This window comes from Nothobranchius furzeri, chromosome 15 (assembly GCF_043380555.1).
Source record: "Nothobranchius furzeri strain GRZ-AD chromosome 15, NfurGRZ-RIMD1, whole genome shotgun sequence".
Lineage (NCBI taxonomy): Eukaryota > Metazoa > Chordata > Actinopteri > Cyprinodontiformes > Nothobranchiidae > Nothobranchius > Nothobranchius furzeri.
The window spans coordinates 32,936,484-32,957,413 of NC_091755.1; the positions used below are offsets into that span (position 1 = coordinate 32,936,484).

The 20,930-nt window shown below is 41.1% G+C and overlaps 3 protein-coding genes across 15 annotated transcripts; all 3 read left to right on the forward strand.

Moving 5' to 3' along the window:
* Nucleotides 1-545: 545 nt before the first annotated feature.
* On the forward strand, nt 546-13,854 carry mybl2a (v-myb avian myeloblastosis viral oncogene homolog-like 2a). 5 transcript variants are annotated; one of them, XM_070545187.1, is made up of 13 exons: nt 546-770; nt 5,189-5,294; nt 6,515-6,586; nt 6,729-6,821; nt 10,580-10,800; nt 10,878-10,998; nt 11,095-11,148; nt 11,235-11,485; nt 11,563-12,265; nt 12,381-12,623; nt 12,723-12,923; nt 13,023-13,289; nt 13,386-13,854. In XM_070545187.1, exons 1-13 carry the CDS (start codon nt 760-762, stop codon nt 13,599-13,601), a joined length of 2,559 nt encoding a protein of 852 aa, XP_070401288.1. In that variant the 5' UTR covers nt 546-759; the 3' UTR covers nt 13,602-13,854. The 5 variants fall into 5 exon arrangements, with proteins under 5 accessions (XP_070401288.1, XP_070401284.1, XP_070401285.1 ...); XM_070545183.1 differs by having other exon boundaries at nt 13,023-13,854; XM_070545184.1 differs by lacking the exon at nt 546-770 and adding an exon at nt 1,176-1,277 and having other exon boundaries at nt 13,023-13,854.
* Nucleotides 13,855-15,457: 1,603 nt separating this feature from the next.
* nsun5 (NOP2/Sun RNA methyltransferase 5) lies at nt 15,458-17,949 on the forward strand. The gene is made up of 4 exons (XM_070545188.1): nt 15,458-16,525; nt 16,606-16,813; nt 17,259-17,423; nt 17,695-17,949. Exons 1-4 carry the CDS (start codon nt 15,601-15,603, stop codon nt 17,867-17,869), a joined length of 1,473 nt encoding a protein of 490 aa, XP_070401289.1. The 5' UTR covers nt 15,458-15,600; the 3' UTR covers nt 17,870-17,949.
* Nucleotides 17,950-18,035: 86 nt separating this feature from the next.
* On the forward strand, nt 18,036-20,930 carry LOC139063393 (uncharacterized oxidoreductase YccK-like). Of its 9 annotated transcripts, none has more exons than XM_070545193.1 (10): nt 18,036-18,145; nt 18,394-18,449; nt 18,540-18,596; nt 18,715-18,856; nt 19,046-19,146; nt 19,437-19,517; nt 19,696-19,843; nt 19,918-19,997; nt 20,084-20,177; nt 20,278-20,930. In XM_070545193.1, exons 4-10 carry the CDS (start codon nt 18,745-18,747, stop codon nt 20,685-20,687), a joined length of 1,026 nt encoding a protein of 341 aa, XP_070401294.1. In that variant the 5' UTR covers nt 18,036-18,145; nt 18,394-18,449; nt 18,540-18,596; nt 18,715-18,744; the 3' UTR covers nt 20,688-20,930. The 9 variants fall into 9 exon arrangements, with proteins under 9 accessions (XP_070401294.1, XP_070401292.1, XP_070401298.1 ...); XM_070545191.1 differs by having other exon boundaries at nt 18,718-18,856; XM_070545192.1 differs by lacking the exon at nt 18,394-18,449 and having other exon boundaries at nt 18,057-18,145; nt 18,718-18,856.

Consider the following 20,930-nt stretch of genomic DNA (forward strand, 5'->3'; position numbering starts at 1 on the left):
AAGTAAAAGTCCAAAACTTAAACAATTATGTGTTTTATTTCTTGTTCCATGTATTCTGTCTTTTATTTTATTTTAATAAACTAAAGTATACTGTATTCTTGTACAACTATGGTAAAACATTATTTTTTCCACACATATTTTTTTTATTTTAAACAACTAAAGTGTACTTTAATAATTGTAAAACAGTGATAAACCTTGTTTATTTGTTATTTTACCTACAACTTGTCTTTGGCATTATTGCTAAACTTTAGCCAGCTAGGCTAACTTTAACATAAAGCCTAACAAAAATGTCACCCAGGAGTGAGTTTGTGAAAATGTTTAGTTAAAAGATTGCTCTGAAGTAACATTAGCGCGACTACAAAAGTGTGATAAAAGCAAGGATGTTTTAAATACGATACATTTGATCATTTTATGTGCAAAATGTTGAATTCAGAGCCAAAGGTCTGAACTGTTAGCCTTTAGCTTGTGTTAAGCAAGAGGATGGTCACGTGGGCTCTTTCCGCCATAACCATGGCCATAACGCATTGCTGCGCAGCAGTGGTGCTCTTGAACAGACCTTTCATTTTTACTCGCGGGTAAATCTTCATGGAAGGGTTTTAATAATGCTTTTGGATGAGTCGTCATAACGCATAACACTCGCAATTCGCAGAGTGTTTCCTAACCATCCTGCAATTCTGAAAATTAGGATCGTTTTCCGTGTCTGTTCAACTTTTCCAGCTGCCTCTCTATCGCAGCGCTTAACAATCACACAGAGGAGGGATGTCGAGCTGGTACGTTTGGAACAAAGGTTTTTGTGTTAAAATTCAGAATTTTAAAGTTAAATGTACGTGCTTGTGCAATGTTATGGATTCTAGTAGACGAATATGGCACTGTCGCCTTTGCGTTTGATACATTTCGCCGCTGCAATGTTCTAATACTCGGGAGTGTGAATCAGGCATTAGTTTTTCTTTTCTCCCTCCACACGTCTTTATAAACACCAACGGTGTGCTGTTGTGTTGTGGTTCAGAACCAACTGAAGAAAATTACTCGGCTCAATTTAAAGTTTTGGTAGGCATCTTTGTATTATTTTTAGCCATGTGCACTCAATGCCTTTCGTTCTAAACACGACAATTAACATTTTCTGGTCGAAAACTATAGCCGATCGCTAACTGTGTTAGCTTAAATTCGCCACTTGAGGCGCTCCTTCCTCAGCACTCTTCAAGTGAAACGTTTATTTTTAGCGAGCCGCGTTAGCACTAGAGGTAAAGTCGGAATTTGTTTTTGAAGTTGACGCCATTGTAAGTTGCAATGTAAATTTTTTTTATACATATGTGACTGATATTTAGAAATGCCATGTCATAGGAGTCGAACATTTTTTGTATCTTCCTCTAAGTTGATGTAAATATAAGTAGCTACTTAGCTAGTAATCTTAGCCACGTGATCGTGTAGCACATCATCGTCGTTTACATTAGTTATTTTTTCTGTGTACACAAGATAATCCCTAGCATTTAAAGAAGTAGTAAAACACACTTTTGTTTGGTATTTTGAATGGATAATTTGCAGGTTTGCGCAAGTCTGGTGTTTACAACATACATGTGCTACACACAGTATCACTTTTAGTACTTACCTTACTGCCCAAACACAAAACATAGGAATAAAATGTACATTCAAAACATGTTTTTATGGGTTTACGATTACTAAAACCAAGAAAAGTCGTTATCACGCCACCTACTGGTTTACGAACTTTTTACGAGCCGAAAAAAACGCGTCGCGTTTCTTTTAGCCACTACTTTGATCAATAATGACCCGCATATGTAACCAAGAAATGAGTAGCTGAAGCAGTATGTAATGTTATGTGACCAATTTCTCAATAACAAAGTTGAGGTGAGAGGAAATTGAAAGGTGTTTATTTATTTTTTACAGCTAGCACTATATATGCACATAAATAATGTTTCACACTAGCTCTGTGTAAAGCGGTTTCAAAAATTCAGTTTTAATTTTTAAGAAATCGTATACAATTTTATGTTTGTTATATTTTAATGTCATTTTAGAAAAGTAAATTTTACAAAGAACAACAGGAGCTCAAGAGGTTGAGCGGGTTGTCCAGTAATCGGAAAGTTGCTAGTTCGATCTAGATCCTTGCGCAAGACAGTTAACCCACTTTGCCTGCTGGTGGTGGTCAGCGGGACCGGTGACGCCTGTGCTTGGCAGCCTTGCCTCTGTCAGTGCACCCCAGGGCAGCTGTGGCTACATCGTAGCTCACCACCATCAGTGTGTGAATGTGTGTGTGGATGGATGAATTATATACTGTGGTGTTAATCGCTTTGGAGTCCTCTGACTCTGAAAGTTGCCTTACAAGGGCGGGTCATTTATCCTTATCATTTATCAAATAAGTACAACAATACAAGCTGTAGGAAATAAGAGCCAATGGTATTAAAGAAAACAAAAATTAATACTGGTTTGTTAACACGGCCATTCACTGAAGAGAAATGCCTTTTTAAAGAAATGTAAAAAATGATCTGTGCTCGTAATGTTACAGCAAACACATGCCACGTGTGATAAGGGTAATGAAACTGTTGTCATTATTAATGTTACAGCTATCGATACAAGTAGCCCACTGTTGACGTTAATGTTAGGATCGATGGCAGTAGGGCTGCACGTTATTAGGCAAACCTGCGAAATGCGATAACAGTGATTAATATTGCGACGACGATATTACTTGTGATAAATAAAAACTTAACTCAGGAACAAAAATAATAAAAAATAAAAAAGTGACAAAAAATCATAAAAATGAGAAAAGCAAAAGATGTGAGGAAAGGGAAAAAGAAAATGAACAAGAAAAGGCAATCAGTGGATCCCGGGAAAAGCAGAATCAGCAGAAAGAGCAGAACAAAGCTAACTCAGGTGTTTGCTAACCATCAAAATTAAGTGCCGTCCGCCTCAGGGGCGGGCATCTAACCTATGAGAACCCACCCAATTGGCCAAAGGGGTGAAGAGCTCTGTTTGATTTGTTAAAAAAACATGCTTCCGTTTGACAGAATGCATTATGTGTAGCAAACATTTGAACTGACCATTCGTTGCGATGTTTATGTTCTTTGCAATATGCATATTGCGCATGCTGATAGCGTGATGATATATTTGCGATATATTGTGCAGCCCTAGATGGAAGGTTCTACCTTGCAGATTTTGCACATGCTTTTCTTAAATTCTTATGAAATGCTCACAAACATTCTAGGTTTGTCACTGGCTCGCCGTGATTGTTTCGGGTTTTCCGGTGATGCCATGGTTGATTCCCGAGTGCCACTAATGTGTGTGCATGTGAAGGCAGGTGAAGCTGTAAAGGGCACAGCAGCAGTTTTAAGAAAAAGACCAGGACTAAAAAAATGGCCAGTGTTGTCCGTTTTTAAACTTGTTGATGATTTTGGTAGTCGTGACTAGGGCCCGACCGATATGCTTTTTTGGGACTGATACGATATAAAACTTTTAACAAAGGCAGATAGCCGATATAATGGCAGATAAATCTCCCTCACAAAAAAAAATAAAAATGTTCTTAAGCTTAAACCCTTCATTCTCTGCCTTTTCGTTGCAAACTTATTTCTCTGTTACACACCAAAGAACTGTCTCAATAACTCACTAGGGTTTCCAAGTAATGCAAATAAGATTTATTTAGCAGATCTCAAAAACAGCAGAACACACAAGCTCAGTCACAGAATAAATCTAACATTCAAGTTTTTTCTTGTAAACTGTGGTTTCCACAAATACATTTTAACTTAAAGGAATATTCCACCACTCAGTAAAATCGTGTCTTGTTAAGATTCCCCAGAGTTAGACAAGTCAGAAAAAGCATTTTATTACCAGCCCAATATGATCTGGCAGCAGTTGGTTTTCTTAGTTTAGCATAAAACAATGCAAGTGAATTCACATACATTGTAGTGTTTTTTTATGTAGGTGAATGCAAGCCTTCCCTTCCATTGCTTAATGCTAAAACAACTGGTTGCAAAATGTTTTTTCTGACTTAGCTAGCTCTGGGGAATCTAACAACACACACAAGTTTAGGGACAGAAGATCCCTATAAGAATATTAAAATAATTAAAATGCAGCAATAAATAAAACGTAATACTTGTGCTTCGTAACACTCTGTGGAAGTTAACTTGGTGAACTCATTCACCCTGGACAAGAAATAATTGCACATAAGAAACATAAATAATAAATAAATAAATAAAAAGTTCCAAAACAATAATTTGTGTTCAAAGTTCAAAGGAGTGGAGCCACACAACATGAGTTAATAAAGCTGGCGCCATCTGCTGGATAGGTAGCGCAATATCGGCCGTCTTTTTGGCCGATACTACTAATGACTCCAATATCGGCCGGCCGATATATCGATCGGGCCCTAGTCGTGACTTATCAATTAATCTTCGTAGCATTACTTTCTTTTACAAGGCAATAACCATCATGTTTTCTCATGATTATACTTTTACTTTTAACTTTTTTCAGTCTATTTTGTCACAGAACATAACCACATTATTTTCTTATGTTAAAACATAACAGTAAATGAAAAAAAAAGATTATTTTTGCAACAAATATTAGCTGTCTAATGCTAACATCATGCCACAACTGGCAATTATACCCAATTGCCATCTACGATCTCACTGTTAAGCCAAAATAGTAAACAAAAGTTAAAAATCATGCATTAGATTGGTGGTTGTCCATAGATTGGAAGGTGAGTGACTCAAGAGTATCTTTGGGCAAAAGGCATAATGTGCTTTGGTGCATGAGTGACAACCCATTGCTTCCCAGGGGTGGGCCATATTTTGTCCTTGCATAACTTAAACCAGCTCATGGTAAAACTTTAAATAATATCATTAATAATTGCAACGTTAATGCTGTCTGCGGTTAAGATTTTGTACAAAGAATGTTCATCTCACTGTTGCTGCTGCTAGGTGGTATTCTTTATAGCATGACCTACTGTCCAACAACAGAGGTACTGCAGTGACTTTAGCAGGTCACACAAGCATAGAATATTGAAGTAACTCACTCACATCATGACCAACACACATTATTTTATTCTTGACCTGTTCACTTCAAAGTTTCTTGTAAAAGTCTGTAATAGCAACGCATTGGGAATTATGTAATCCAAGTTTATCAAAACAAGACAAAGTAACTAAACATTTGTAATACTTCAAAACCATTCATTTCTGTGTGTTTGTAGTATGGAAGAAGGGGATGTTGATCTATCTGTTGCACCGGATTCTGTTGTGGCGGGAAAGAAGGATGATAAAGATGCTGAGTGTGACGTTAAATGGACACAGGAGGAGGTTAGTGAAAAGACTTTTGGGAACTGTTTTTAAAATGTGATTATTTTAGTTATGTGACTTATTTTAACCCTTGTTGCTGTGAGATTGTGCTGTTTAAACTAGGGCTGCTCGATTATGGCAAAAATAATAATCATGATTATTGTGACAGAAATTGAAATCTCGATTATTTAAGACTATTTTTCAATTAACATTGATTTTATTTGTTTTTATTCAGTCATAAAATTGCTCAGGGCACAATCAGGACAAAAATAAATGAGAAACAAGATGATCACTAAAATAACTCCTGATTCCCAGTTTAAAAAGACCAATATAATTATAGCTCATAGTTTGTGACCCAAGGGCTATAGACCTTGGTTTAACTCATTTAAGTCTAACCAGTACAGACGCAAATACCAATATCTTGCAAATACTGACAGCAAGAATTATACAGTGGCATTTATAACAAATAAATGCAAATAAATTGATGATCACAAAATTTTGCATAATATGTATTTAGTCATGTCAATGTGCTGTAGGAGCGTGCACTAGCACAGTGTCCTCAGAGAGATTAGTTATCAGCGTGAGGAACTTATTTCTACCTTATTTATAAACTATTTATTTACAGGTCCATCAGTTAATGTAAAAATTGTCCCAACCACAGCTGCACCCCATCCCCCCAACCCGGTCTCACAGCAATCAGGGGCAAGCTGCACGTGTGTTTAGCGCGCCGCACGCGCACATTTAGCCATTTTTAGCAGCTCAGGAGCCTGCAGGTATGGTGTGTGTCACTCAGTCTGTTTAATCCAACAGGGAGCCGGCTCTGAGAGACGATTCTTTAGCGACTGACACATCACTACATCATTCCCTTTCCTAATGTCCTGAAGAACGGTCCGGAGCGCAGGCGGAGTGTTTAGCTAACCTGCAGGAAATGTCGACGACAGTTATCCAGAAAGTAGCTAAGGGTTACCAGAGATGTTTCTGAGGTGTTCGCTAGGTACTTTTAAGATTTAAAAAGTCAAGAAGGGGGTCTGAAAAGCTGTTAGAAATAGAATCAAAGTCGCTAAGTTGGCAACACTGTGGGACGAGCGCTTCATTTACAACTCAGGGCAGCGCAAGTGGGAGGAGCAAATAATCGGCTTGTTTTGTTTTGATAATCGTTCAAAACTCAGATCGTAATTGGGATTAAAATTCGATTAATTGGGCAGCCCTAGTTTAAACTGGTTTATCTTGCTGGTTTTCAGGATGAAAACCTCAAAATCCTGATTAACAACTTTGGAAGGAAAGACTGGAGAACAATTGCTAGTTTTTTACCGGTAAGTACTCATGGAAGCAAAATTCAGTAAAAGCGAAGGAGATAAAGTAAATAATTTAACTTTCTAAAACAGACAATAACACTGAAACTTTTTGTTCAAGCTATGTCGTGCACCAAAGTGCTAACTGTTCTTCTTTAAACAGGGGCGAACAGAATTACAATGTATGAATCGCTGGAATAAATACCTGGGTCCTGAATTAGCGAAAGGAAGCTGGACTAAAGAGGAAGATGATAAGGTGATTGAATTATTAAAAAACACACTTACAGAATTTTTCTTTCTTTATGAGACTAGAAGCTGTTGAACTCAATGTTTATTATGAAAAATGTGGAAGTTCAACATAGCTCTTCTAAGTTTTGTGTAGATTTGTTTTTTCCCTGCACACGCGGCAACACATCATGCAACTTTAGGATCTATATTAGCTGCCCTGTATTTCCTGCACAGATATAAGTCCTGTTTTCTTTACTGTCTGCAAAAATGTTTCCATTCAGATGATTGTGACTGTCGTTAGGGATGCTCCGATCACTAGATTTTCAATTGATCAGAATCGGGTTGAAAAGATTGTATTTAACCTGATAAAACAGCAAATGTGACCTTTTAAATTAATAGATAAATATTTTCAAACAGAATAACAACAGCTTAGCTTTAACTTCAACTAGTTCCTATAAATCAATGTTCTTTGTTTCTTGAACGACGACAACTCCAATTTACAGCTAGCAAGCTAATGCAGAGCTAGCATGTAGCCTCATGAGAGTGAAAACTTCTGCTGTGTGGAATTATTTTTAACTGGACAGCAAAGGCAGTGAAGCAGCTACTTGTAATGTGTGCATACTGGTACTTTTGCATCTATCTGCAGCATTCGACACGATCGATCATGACATTTTGATCACAAGACTTCACACTTGGGCTGGCATTTCAGGCACAGCCCTAGATTGGTTTAGGTCATACTTTTGTAACAGGTCTGCTAGGGTCATGTTGGATGGCTGTTCATCCGAGTCACAGCCTCTACGTTGGGGTGTCCCACAAGGTTCAATTCTCGGCCCGTTACTGTTCAACCTCTATATACTGCCCTTCGGAGCCATTTTCAGAAAGCACGCTGTCTCATAGCATCTTTACGCTGACGACTGTGAAATCTATTTTTCATTTAAGCCAAGTCAATCAACGAAAGTTCTGTCTGATTGTATCCTTGAGGTCAAGCAATGGCTAGCTGATAACTTCCTCCATCTCAATGACTCCAAAACTGACTTAATCGTTTTCAGTCCTTACAGTACCACGGCGACTCATCAACCTGACCTCAACTATCTCTCACCTAATGTATCCTCTGTAATCTCCAACCTTGGAGTAAAAATGGACCAGGCTCTGAAGATGGATGCCCAGGTCAATAACACAGTTAAATCATGTTTTTACCAACTAAGACGCATCTCGAAACTAAAGCACATCCTGAGTGTACGTCTTCTGAAATCGGTGGTCCACACTTTCATCACTTCACGGCTGGATTACTCTAACTCCTGCTTATATGGCATCAGTAAAGCAGCTCTTTCTAGACTTCAGCTGGTCCAGAATTCTGCAGCTAGGTTGCTGACTGGAGCTGACAGAAGACAACACATTTCTCCAATTCTGAAATCTCTCCACTGGTTGCCCGTGCAGTTCAGGATAAACTTCAAAATTATGCTTCTCACTTACAAATCCTTGAACCATCAAGCTCCTCCATATTTCTGTGAACTTGTCCATTACTACAACCCGCCGCGTGCTCTCAGGTCTGAAGATAAGCTCCTCCTAGCTGTTCCGAATTCACGTTTAAAAAGCCGTGGAGAAAGGGCTTTCTCTGTCTGTGCACCGACGCTGTGGAACGCATTACCACTGTTAGTGAGGCAAGCACCAACAGCTAGCATTTTTAAATCACGCCTGAAAACTCACTATTTCAACCTAGTGTATACCCCATAATTATGAACCTCTTTACACTTACATCTGCACTGTTTAAAAATGGACTTCACTAGGGTTGTCACGGTAACCGGTATAGCGGTAAACCCCGGTAAAAAAGTTGACAATAAAAATAACCGTCCAGTTTTTAAAAAACTAGATTATCTCGGTGGGTTTACCGTGGCCGCGGTTTCGGCGCGGTGACCCTTACCAGCCACCGTCGCTTCAGCTGAAGTTCCCGCGGCGCGCACACGCACTTTTTAGTTTGCAACGGCACCAAAACTTTGAAGCTGAAATAATGGCCGAAGGAGGAGACAGCAGCGCCCAGGACATCCATCAGCCCTCAAAGAAGACTAAATCGGAAGTATGGGCATATTTTGGATTTCTGAAAAATGCTGAGGGACAGTTAATAGAAGACTGCTATCCCGTTTGCAGAACGTGCAGGAAACAAGTGTCTGCAAAAGGCAGCAACACTTCGAATCTAATGGCACATCTGCGTGACCATCACCCACGTCTCTACAGCCAGTGCAAGGTAAGTTAACATGAGCATTTTAGCTGAAATGCATGACGTGAGGACTTTTGGTTGAGGGAGAATGCAAGGAGTCACTATATCCTGCATCCGCAGCGTCCTCTGCCAGCATTTAAACCGTGTCACGGACACCCTGTTGCTGGATGAAGCATCTTATTTGTTGATGATGAAGAGAAATATACAATTAGTTCCGTGTCATTGATTTGTTTACTTATTCAATGCCATTTATACTTGAACATTTGGATTTGATTACATAGTGTAGTAGTTATTTTAGTAATTTGTTTAAAGTGGCTATTTATTTTAAATACATATTTTTTAAGGTTGACTTGTACAGTGCTCAAGTCAAGTGTGGACTGGAGTTTTAGATTTTCATTTTTATAATGAAGAAAACAAGTATATGAGAAAACAAGTGGTGTTTCTTTGATTTGTTTACATATTGTTTATGTTTTGAATGTTTGGATTTGTATAATTTAAACCTGCACTGACTACTGTAACATGTTCCAGAAAAATAAGCTGTTTGTTCCTTTACTTGTGAAAAGTTGCACTTTTGCTAAGGCTTTGTGTTATTTTAGGTTTAATAAACACTGTTAAACCTTTTCAGAACTATTTCAGTTTGTGTAGAACAGGACTATCAATGCTTTCTGAACATATGCAACACCGTTTAAAAAATACCGCGAAAATACCGAAAACCGTGATAATTTTGGTCACAATAACCGTGAGGTTAAATTTTCATACCGTGACAACCCTAGACTTCACAATTATCAACTTCCGTACTATTGAGGTTTATTCTCCCTGTGTCTTATTGATTTTTAGCTGTTAGTTTTGGGAATTTTGTTGTATTTCCTTTTTATCTTTTATCTGTGTTCTACATGTTTGTATAACGCCGGTTTAATTAACTAACATTTTTAGTGTACAGCGCCTTGTTTGGTTGTAATGCCTTGTGAATGTGCTTTATAAATAAAATTGGATTGGATTGGATGGATACTGTGTATTTTGTGTGACAGAGCTGCCCGATATGCAGCCTTCAAAACCAACTATTTCTCTTTCGACTTTCCCTTTAGGGGTCGCCACAGGAAATCACCTTTCTCCATTTAGTCGTGGTCCACCAATAATACTCCCAGTTCAATGCGGCAACGCAGACAAAAACAGGGGCAGCTGACACCAAAAGATAACATTAATAAACAAAGAAAATGCAGACGGACAGGAAATCGTCTGTGTCTGCAGTCTCCTGCAAGACACAGACGAGAAAGTAAGGAATTTAAAATATGAATGATGAGGCTAATTTTAAATATATTGATGTTAACATTTTTCTTGTCAAACTTCCTGAAACGGGTGATGCTTTGAAGCAGATAACGATTTTAATGCATTGATGAAGAATCGAATCAGGACTCAGTATTAGGAGGTACTCAAAACAAATGACTCAGTTGGATTGGGACCAAAACATGTGATTGGAACCTCCTCATTTCTCATAATTTATCTTGCAAATGTTGCAGCCTTATTACGTTGGTATTGCAAAAAATAACATTCTATTTTATATTTGTTAACAGTTAACAGAAATGGTGGCAAAGCATGGCACCAAAAACTGGGGCGCAGTTGCCAAGCACGTGAATGGGAAGGTGGGGAAGCAGTGTCGAGATCGCTGGTATAACCACCTTGACCCGTTTATTAAGAAGACCACCTGGAGTGAGGAGGAAGACCTCATCATCTACAAAGCTTCATTTATTCTTGGTAATCGGTGGACAGAGATTGCCAGGCTTCTCCCTGGAAGGTGAGTTGGCCCGTTTGGTTAACAGCATGCTTCATTTACAGGAAGATTCAGATTTATTTTGTTTTTTTCTCCTGCAGATCGGATTTTGCTGTAAGAAATCGCTACAACTATGTAATCAAACGTAAAGGAGAGATGGATATGTTCAAAGAAGACTTTGACAAGGTTTCTCTTGAGATTGAAAACTATATGGATGGAGAGGTTAGTGAGACCATTTTTTTACTCATCCAGTTTGTTATTTTTTGAAGTATTTTTAGCATTGCTACCTGTATTTTTACACTGTTTGTTCTCCAACAGGCCGACTTCAAGTGCGACGTTGTAATAGACGCTAATCCGGTGTCTCCTGAAGTTGTGAGTTTTGAAAAGGCTGAAAGCATCACTGTTGTGCCAAGCCTCCCTGGTGGTAGGTTTCACCATCGTCCCTCTTTATGCTCCAGGATGTGTTTCAGGTCACGGCTCAGAAAGTAAAGCAGGAAAAGGGGCGTGAAAAGGCAAAGCAAAAGACAGCCGCTCAGACGCGGCAAAATTCAGCATCAAGAAAAGAGGAGGCCCCCCCCAGTTCTTGTTTGCCTCCCAGCTCAAGTTCCAGTCCGAGCTCCGTTGCGGCATCAGGTGCTGTTCTGGTGGACCAGAAGAGGTTCGCTGAGGCAGCATTGAAGATGATTGCTGAAGACATGCTGCCACTCAGGTAGTTGTGCTGCTAATGATTCACACATTCTGTTGATATTATGAATTCCTCACTGGAAGCATCTTCTCTTTTCACAGTTTTGTTGAAGGTACGGGATTCAGATGCTTTATGAATACAATCAACCCCAAGTACAATAAGCTCTCCCAGCGCGCCATTGGCCTCCTGCTCTACGAGGAGGTAGAAAGATCCATTAAACCTCAGCTCATCCGTGACCTCAAACAGTCCCTCACTAAAACCAAAGATGGCGGGAGCATCATTCACGTCACTTGTGACCTGTGGGCAGGAGATCAGTCCAAGCAAGTGGATGATCCTGTCCTCGTTACGCAGCTCCACTTTATCAATGACTCCTGGCAGATCCGCCGTCCCATTGTGGCCTTTCGTCACCTCAACCGCAAAAACCTCAACGATTCGGTGGCCAAGGGGGTTGAGGGAGTGCTGCTGAGCTACGGTCTCTTTTCTCACAGCATCGGCTACGTCCTCACCAACCAGGCCAAAGAACTCTTATCTGGAAACAACATTTTCTGTGACTACAAGATCGTGTGTTCACCTAACAGGGGAGAAACCGATGGAGATGAAATATCGGCCTTTCTGTCAGACCAGATGTGCGAAGAAGGGTCCCCGTTTTCATCACTGCAGATTGGAACAAGAAGCATATGTGTCACCAGAGAGTTGCAGATTGTGATCAGGGATGCCCTGAAGAATTCCAGGGTAGTCGAGAACCTGCTCTCACAGGTCCACAATGTGGTGGCGTTCTTTAGGAGTAGCGCCTTCTGGGGCGAGGTGAGAGAACTGAATCCATTAGGAAATTTTCTTTTTCTCCGATTTAAAATCAGATGTGCTGAAGATGAGAAACAAACATTTTACTAAAAGATTCCAATTTAATGTTTTGTTCTAGGCTTTGTTGAAGGAAAGCAACGTGTCTCTGTGCCCGTCCTCCAGTAACTGTCGCTGGAACTCCATGATGCTGTCGTTGAGACGGATGGTTCGGGAGCCCACCTGGAGCCACATCATGACTCTCCTGGCCCAGGCTCGTATAGAAGCCACAGACTTGTCCAGTGCTCCTCCTCTGGTCATGGTCAAGAGGGAGCAGGTGGTTGATATTCTGGGTCTGCTCGAGCCGTTTGAGGAGGCCTTGCAGGTAACGTGGTGATCCAACGAGAGCGAACACTCTTGGATGCCTCAATTGTAGTTTTGTCGGTGGAATTTATCAGTAATTTATTTTCTTCTCTCAACTCAGTCCCTTCAAGGAAATGGTGTGACCATCTCTCTAATCATACCGTGCCTCATTGGCCTTGATAAGAATTTGGAGAACCGTGTCACCAACTACACACACTTCAGCAAGGCGCTGCGAACAGGACTCCACACACACTTCCAGTCTCTGATGTATGAGACTGATATCGTTCTTGCTACTGTACTTGACCCCAGACTGAAACTACAGGTACTGATAGTAGTACAGCATTGTGGCATTGTAACTGGACTGTGATACAGCTATACTGCGATCTCTGTTGAAATTCACTGACTTCTCCCACCTTTTTAGCCATTTCCTCCTACTAAACCAGAAGTGGACTCAGAATTCCTAAAACCTCCCTCGAAGTCCGAAGTTTACAACATCATAACAGGAACCCTGGGGGCCAGGAAGTCCCCAGGATCTACCCCTGATAAAGAAGAGTCAGAGCTGGTGACCCAGAACACCGGAGAAGAACCCACAGAAATGGAAGCAGCTGGTGGCAACTGTGATGAAGTCCACAGGAACAACCTCAAGCGTAAGAGCATCTTCAGCTCCTCCCAGTCTCCTGCGAAAATGGTGAAGACTTCAGAGATTGATCAGTACCTTTCTGAGCCAGTGTGGGAATGCGGATCCAGTCTTACTTACTGGAAATTTGGCTCTCGTTTCCCTCAGTTGCAAGACACTGCCAAGAAGCTGCTGGTAGCACCGGCTTCCTCTGGGGGCTTCGACCGTCTTTACCCAATGGCGACATGTATTGTTAGAGCCAAGAGGAACCGTGTACCTCCTCACACTACAGAGAGACTGCTTCTGTACAAAAACTCAGCTAAAACTAGCTCCGTTAAGAAGATCGTTGTAGTTCCAACTCAGCCAAAGGTGAAGCAACAGTAGTCTGGTTTTTATCCAAAGGTCAGCTTCCTAAAGTATTCAGAAAATGTGTAGTTGCCATTTTACTTTGCATTGAATTGATAAAGTATAATTCTGTTTAGACTGAGTTATTTTTTTTTTATCTTGTCGTTTTGGTTTAAAGATAAAACATTTTGAATTGTTTGAACTGGCGGCTGAAAAATGGTAACTAAACATTTTCTTCCTTATGTGATTGTTTTTTTTAAACAAGAACATATAAGGAAATGTGCAGAATTTGTATATTGTCTGCTGTTATTGATCAGATCAAGAGACCAACTAATGAAATGAACTTTGACCTCTATGCCTTTTCAGACTAATACTTTAAAGTACATTGATAGTGTACTTTTGTACATTATTATTGCATCCCCATCAGTACCTATCAACAGGTTTTTAATTATCTCAACATCTAGATTTTTGGGAACATTTACAAGTTGTTGCCCAAGTAATGTTTCTCAAATTAAATAGATGTTGCTTTATTTTTATTTTTTGTAAGGCAGTGTTTATTATAAATTTACAGATGTTCAATATTTTCTTATTTGCTATTGGTGTTATTTTCTGATTTAACGGTTTTTGTTCAGCTATCTAAAGGGAAGATCTGATCCAAAAAGGTTTGTTTCACACTGCTTACTGGATTGCATTTATGATTTTGTTTTGCGTAAAGACGACACCACTGATTTTGACATTTTGTTAAAATCCCAAAAATGTATTTGTATGAAATAATAGTTTTCTGTATTTAAAGAGCAAGTCACCCCCAAATCACATTTTTTTGCTGATAAACTATATAAAGGAGTGTCTAACCGTGCTACAGACACATGTAGACAATAATTTGGCAGCTCAGTGGATCTTGGTTAAAATTCAAATATTCTGCCTACGACTGTCAGCGTTGCGCCGTCGTCAGGGAAAATTCTGCACTGTATCTGAATTTAAATCTGCCACTGCTATTGGCTAAGAGGTATGCTATGATGTCATCTGGTACATTATGATGTCATAATGGCATTGTGAGCCTGTGTGTGTATTTGTTAGCGGCTCCGCCCTCTCGCTCTGCCAAGCAACAGCATTTGTTGCATTTTTCAAACATGAAGTGGGAGTGAGGTAAGTTTCTTGTAGGGGGTGACTTGCTCTTTAAGTGTTCATAGAAATAAATCCCCGAATAAGTAAAAGGAGGAGTTTGATAATGGAAATGAAGATCCCATCTGGCAGAAGGCTCAGATCCATTTGGACCAGAACCTCTCGCCACAAAAACAGTTTCTTCCCCTCTGCAGTTGGACTTTTGAATGAAAATCCTAGGGCAGCCCACTCAAGTTGATTGGTCCCAGTCACGTGACCCGATGCTGTGCTTGAGACATTCAGAAAACACTCAGATTAGTACCTACACGGGGTAGATAGCTGCTTCTCTAATTCCTGCCACTTTTTACATTAATAATTTTATCCTGAGTGTTTTATTAGTTCTTATATTGCTTATCTCTTAATTTTTTTCCTACCTTCTGCACCAAAATACCGCAGCAATTTCCTAATGTTGTGACTTGGCACACATATGGCAATAAAAACTTCTGATTCTGATTCATCACTGCTGTTATGTTTAGATATAGGAAGGCTCCTCCTCTTCCGGTCGGCGCGTGGGACGCCGGAACAAAAAAAAATTGTTTTTAATCCGCTTTGCTGCCACAGCCACGATTTGAGCCTGCTGTCTCTCTGTGGTTAAAAGCAAAGGCCTTGATTAAACTTGTTCAAAGTCACTATTGTTGCACAAAGAGCAACAATAGTGCACTTAGGTTAAGTGCAGGTCTTCTGCGTCATACGTAAACAACGTCACGTCCCAAAATACTTCCGGGTTCATGAGTTCTTGCACGTGCTTGGTGGAGTCGCTGCGCGTGAGCTAGCAAACACATTTTCCTTCGTTTGAAGCTTTGAAGAACGACAGAGAGACACCGACCGGATAGGTGAGGTGTCGCAGAGCTAGCTAGCGGTGGGTACGGTTTACGTCATGGCTCTGTACTTGAACGCCGCGCAGATCCTGGAGAAATCCGAGAGGAAACAGGGCGCTTTGAAAACACTCGTTTACGACAGTAAATTTTCCAACATCAAGCAGCTGTTTGCTCTGGTTTGTGAAACGCAAAAGTTTTCTCCCGTCCTGGAGGAGATCATCGTCTCCACAAAACTGCTCAAACACACCAAGCTGAAGATGCACCTGGCCAAGGTGCTGGTCTACGACCTGCTGATGGGCCAGGGGCTGAAGTGCGGAGGCTCCTGGAAGGCCACCATGATGAAGCACCGGTCCAGGCTGCAGGCACAGCTGGCTCGCATGAAGGTGAAGCAGAAAGTCAGCAGGAATCAAGACCTCCTTCCAGTCAGCGCCCAGCAGTCTGCTAAAGACCAGCTGCCCAGGTATGTGCGTGTGAACACTCTGAAGACCACCGTGGAGGACGTAGTGGACTACTTAAAGAGAGATGGCTTCTGTTACCGGGGACAAGCTCTCAAGCTGGGTGATTTAAAACTGGAGAAAAAGGACTTCGTGAAGGACCTGCACTTACCAGAACTCTTGGCTTTTTCTTATAAAACAGACTTTCATGACCACTTCCTGTACAAAGCAGGTCACATCATTCTGCAGGACAAAGCCAGCTGCCTGCCGGCTTACCTCCTCCACCCTCCACCTGGTAGTCATGTCATCGATGCCTGTGCTGCTCCGGGCAACAAAACCAGCCACCTGGCAGCTGTCATGAAGAACAAAGGTAACCTGTTTGCCTTTGATTTGGACGCCAAACGTTTGGCCACCATGTCTACACTGCTGCTGAGAGCAGGAGTCACCTGTCATCAGCTGGCCAACCAGGACTTCCTAAAGGTGGATCCTGACAGCCCAAAATATAAAGATGTGGAATATATCCTGCTGGATCCCTCCTGCAGTGGATCAGGTACCCAGTCATACCTGTGCGTGTTTATAATTTGTCAAATAAACCGATACATGTCTTTTTTTATTTTTTATTGTGTTCAGGTATGGTGTGCCTGCGGGACAGCGGCCCTGTTGACCAGGAGGAGGAGAATGCTCGTCTAGCCTCCTTGGCCTCCTTTCAGCTGCGATGTCTGAACCACGGGCTTAAGTTTCCCCGTCTGAAGCGACTGATCTACTCCACCTGCTCCATCCACAGCCAAGAGAACGAAGAAGTTATAAGTGCCTGTCTGTTGCAGAACCCCCATTTCAGGTAGCAGCAGCACACTTGAGAATATTCCCACAGGAATAATCTCAGAAACGCACAGAATTACCCATCCTTCCATCCATTTTCTGAACCCGCTTGTCCACGTAGGGTCGGGGGGCTGGTGCCTATCTCCAGCGGTCAACGAGCAATCAGGCGGGGTACTCCCTCGACAGAGAGTCAGTCCATCACAGGGCAACAGAGACACACAGGACAAACAAATAACGCACACACACACCTAAGGACAATTTAGACAGACCAGTCAACCTAACAGTCATGTGTTTGGACTGTGGGAGGAAGCCGGAGTACCCGGAGAGAACCCACGCATGCACAGGGAGAACATGCAAACTCCATGCAGAAAGATCCCAGGCTGGGAAGCGAACCCAGGACTTTCTTGCTGCAAGAACCACACAGAATTATACTTAAAAAAAAATGTATTTATTTTTTTGTCTAGGTTGGTGCCGCTGCTTGCTGAGTGGCCTAAGCGAGGCCTGGAGCCGTTCTCACAGTGTCTGCGTGCCAGCACCTCAGAAACTCTCACTCACGGCTTTTTTGTTGCTCTGCTCGAAAAGCACCGAGAGGCTGAGAGAGCAGAGCCACAATCTGCTGTTCAGACTAGGTGAATGCTTGTGTAATGTTTATTTCATTTTAATAATGTTATAAAACCCTTATGGTATATTTAAGTTATTTACTTGCTTGCAATTTTTTGGGTAGTAATGGTGTCTTAAATAGATTTTTATTTTTTTTATTTTATGTAAATGAAAATGATTTTTTGCTGCATGTATTCATGCATTTCTTTCTACTTGTTAAGCAGGCCTTTGTTGTAATAATTTGATTAGTGTACAAAGCTGCTGCATAATTAATCCTGTCTTTTGTTTTCCTTGGCACAGTGACATGGAGGTGACACCGGCTGCTCCGTCTATCGGTGAGGAGTTACCTGCAGCTTCAGAAGAAAACTCTCAGGCATCCGATTGTGAGGAGAAACCAGCGTTTGCTGCGAGAGAAACTGACAATTTACCCAACAAGAAGAAGAGGAGAAAGAAAAAAATGGCCAAGTTAGAGTGAAATTTACAATGGGACTGGTGAAGTGTGTCTAAAAGGAAACATTTTGTTTTGTAACAAACAATAAAGTAAATATAATTGAATGTTATTGCCTCACATTTCATTTGATCTGTTGCTTGATGGACTTTGGTAAATGAAAGTTTTTTTTTTTTTTACAAACCATAAACTTGTCCAGTAGGTGGCAGCAGTCAGTTAAAACCATCGTTAAAACACGGTCAGGTGTGTTGGATAAAGTCACCCTTTTCGTCAGAGTTCTGTTGCAGAATCGCAGCGTTTATGGTAAAGTTTTTTATAAATTTGAAAGCGGTTCTTTATATATTTCAAAACAAGGGTTTAAATTTAATGATGCGTGTTTCAATAAAGTGCCTTGTAAAAGCAGTTGTTTAATTCCGTAGCCTGGTAAGCTAGTCTAACAATTATCACCACAAATATGAACTCTACATATAAAGGAGCTAATTATGTGTTGATTCAAAGTTACTAAACCATTTGTTTAATCCTCTTTTTAAATATATATACAATCATTTTAGGAAAAGGGGCCACTGCCTTCTACCAGATGCTACGTCGGCTGCTTTAGAAGATACGGGTGCTGTTTTTTAGCACAACACCACAACCCGTTTTGTAACCCCCTTACGCAAAATCTTGGATTAACGTTGTGCTCTTTGTGCAAAAATAGTGACTTTGAACAAGTTTAATCAACTTTAGTTGGAGTGAAACTTCAAGAAAGTAGAAAGTAAGTACTTGTTAGCTTAATTTCAGATGTGAATTTGTAGTCAGATGTCAACATAGCTGTTATAAAAGACTGTATGTGAAACAAATGCTGTAAGCCTTCTTTTCCTTTCTGGTGGAAGTAGGAGTTTCATCCCTCCACTGACTGCGGGATGTCCTCTGTTCCTAAAGTGAGGCTGGCAGAAGGTCTGGAGATCTGCAGGATCCTGAATGGGATGTGGCAGGTGTCTGGAGGGCATGGAGCTGTAAACAACACCAAAGCAGGTAAACAAAACAACCACATGGTCAATTACCAAACCAACAAGCAACAAATAGAACTTTCATTCGTGAATAATGTTGATTTTTGTGGCATTTTGTAATAGTAGCCTAATCTAGGCAAAAATTCCTGGGCTGAGCTTATCTCTGTACAACACATTTCCTTATTGACGATGCTGGTTACTCTCATCTCTTCAGTTGAAGCCATGCAGGCCTACATAGATGCTGGTCTCACCACATTTGACATGGCAGATATTTATGGGCCTGCAGAAGAAATATTTGGGCTCTTCAACAGCCAGGTGCACACACAAATGCACACTTTTAGCAGAATATTCAAACTATTTGTTGCATTTGATTAGAGTCCGTCCAAATATTCCTTTAAGCTGTATTATCCTTACTATGTGTAACAAATTTTTATTATTGCAAATTAATATTTAATTCAATTTCAGCTGCATGATGGGTGTGAATGCTTAGGATCCGTAACTAAATAAGATACTTACTTGACCAACTAATTAGCATCCTAGATGCTCATATCTATTTTTGGACCACTGGCATCAGTTTTACTTTGATTATCTTTCCTAATCTTTAGCTGAAGTCTTCAGGAAATGTGGTGCCAGCTCTGCAGGGTTTAACAAAATATGTGCCGAGACCAGGAGCCATGGAGCGTAAGGTGAGGAGTTTACTGTCTGCTGGTGTTTTTACATCCACCAGGGAGCAGATTTTTATTACAATTGTCCCAAGAAAATCTGCCTTTTTAGCTGTTTCTTACCAAAGATGGTGAAACAATTTCAAACATCAGCATAAATGATTATTTTATACTTTTCTTAGAAGCTTATGTCTGTGTGCAGGTGGTGGAGAAAGCACTGCAGCGCTCCATCACTCAAATGCAGGTAAACACACTAGACTGTGTTCAGTTTCACTGGTGGGATTACAGAGACAAGAGATACCTGGATGCTCTGGGACACCTGTCTGACCTCCAGCAGGAGGGAGTCATACGTATGATCACCCTAATAATAATATTTTTGGGACTTTCAAACTGGAATACAAAAGGATCCTTTTCAATTCTCCAGGTGAGCTCTCTCTCACTAACTTTGACACTCAGAGACTCATGGAAATCACCAGCAAAGGCATCAGGATCTCCAGCAACCAGGTAACACACGTCCACGTGTTAGTGCATCGCTCCATCCTGGTGTTCCTCCGTTTCTCGTTTCACATATGATGTGGTTACCTGTGCAGGTTCAGTACTCTTTGATTGACCAGCGACCTTCAGCGAGGATGGAGCAGTTCTGTGTGGCCAACAACATCCAGCTCCTCACTTATGGGACGCTGGGTGAGATTTAATCTTACAACATTTGCATTGTTTAAATCGGTGAAACATCAAAAATAAACACCTGTCTGGTCTTATTTTCCACCTCTATCCCTGTCTTTAGCTGGCGGTCTGCTCTCTGAGCGTTATTTGGGAGCACCTGAGCCCACCTCTAGGGCGACGCTCTCCACCGCCTCCCTCTCAAAGTACAAGAACATGATCGACACCTGGGGAGGATGGAGTCTGTTTCAGGACCTCCTTATCACCCTGGATGCCATTGCCAAGAGACGTGGCTGCTCGGTGGCCAGTGTGGCGACACGCTATGTGCTGGACCGTCCCGCTGTAGGTGGAGTCATTGTGGGTTGCAGGCTTGGCGTCACGGGGGCGGGGCAACACATCAGTGACAGTCTGAAAAGCTGCAGCCCTGAACTGAAGCTGTTGGCAGAAGATCACGCTGCTATCGAAGCAGTCACCCGCCGCTCCAGGGACCTGATGGAGCTCATCGGAGACTGTGGGGATGAGTACAGGAGCTGAAGATGGAGGGATGGACCAACAGACAGAATAGAATGTTCTAGTCATGATTAAGTGTTGCCAGTTAAACCAATGTGCATGCTTTATGGCCTGTGGGAGGCAACTCACACATGCACTAGGAGAACATCCAAACTCAATGCTCAAAAGCTTCAGCCGCAACCACCTCGCTCTCAGCCAACAATTCTACCAACTGCACCACCTTAAAAGTTCTCTAGTAACCATTTCTATAAAGGCAGTGTCACATTT

Bases quoted from the DNA above. Each gene is read 5' to 3' on its own strand.
- nsun5 (XM_070545188.1), top strand. From the start codon at position 15,601: ATGGCTCTGTACTTGAACGCCGCGCAGATCCTGGAGAAATCCGAGAGG. The intron at 16,814-17,258 runs GTAGCAGCAGCA...TTTTTTGTCTAG, and splicing joins TTGCAGAACCCCCATTTCAG to GTTGGTGCCGCTGCTTGCTG. The intron at 17,424-17,694 runs GTGAATGCTTGT...TCCTTGGCACAG, and splicing joins CAATCTGCTGTTCAGACTAG to TGACATGGAGGTGACACCGG.
- LOC139063393 (XM_070545197.1), top strand. The intron at 18,857-19,045 runs GTAAACAAAACA...TCATCTCTTCAG, and splicing joins TGTAAACAACACCAAAGCAG to TTGAAGCCATGCAGGCCTAC. The intron at 19,147-19,436 runs GTGCACACACAA...CCTAATCTTTAG, and splicing joins TTGGGCTCTTCAACAGCCAG to CTGAAGTCTTCAGGAAATGT.
- mybl2a (XM_070545183.1), top strand. The intron at 10,999-11,094 runs GTTAGTGAGACC...GTTCTCCAACAG, and splicing joins AAAACTATATGGATGGAGAG to GCCGACTTCAAGTGCGACGT. The intron at 11,486-11,562 runs GTAGTTGTGCTG...CTCTTTTCACAG, and splicing joins GAAGACATGCTGCCACTCAG to TTTTGTTGAAGGTACGGGAT.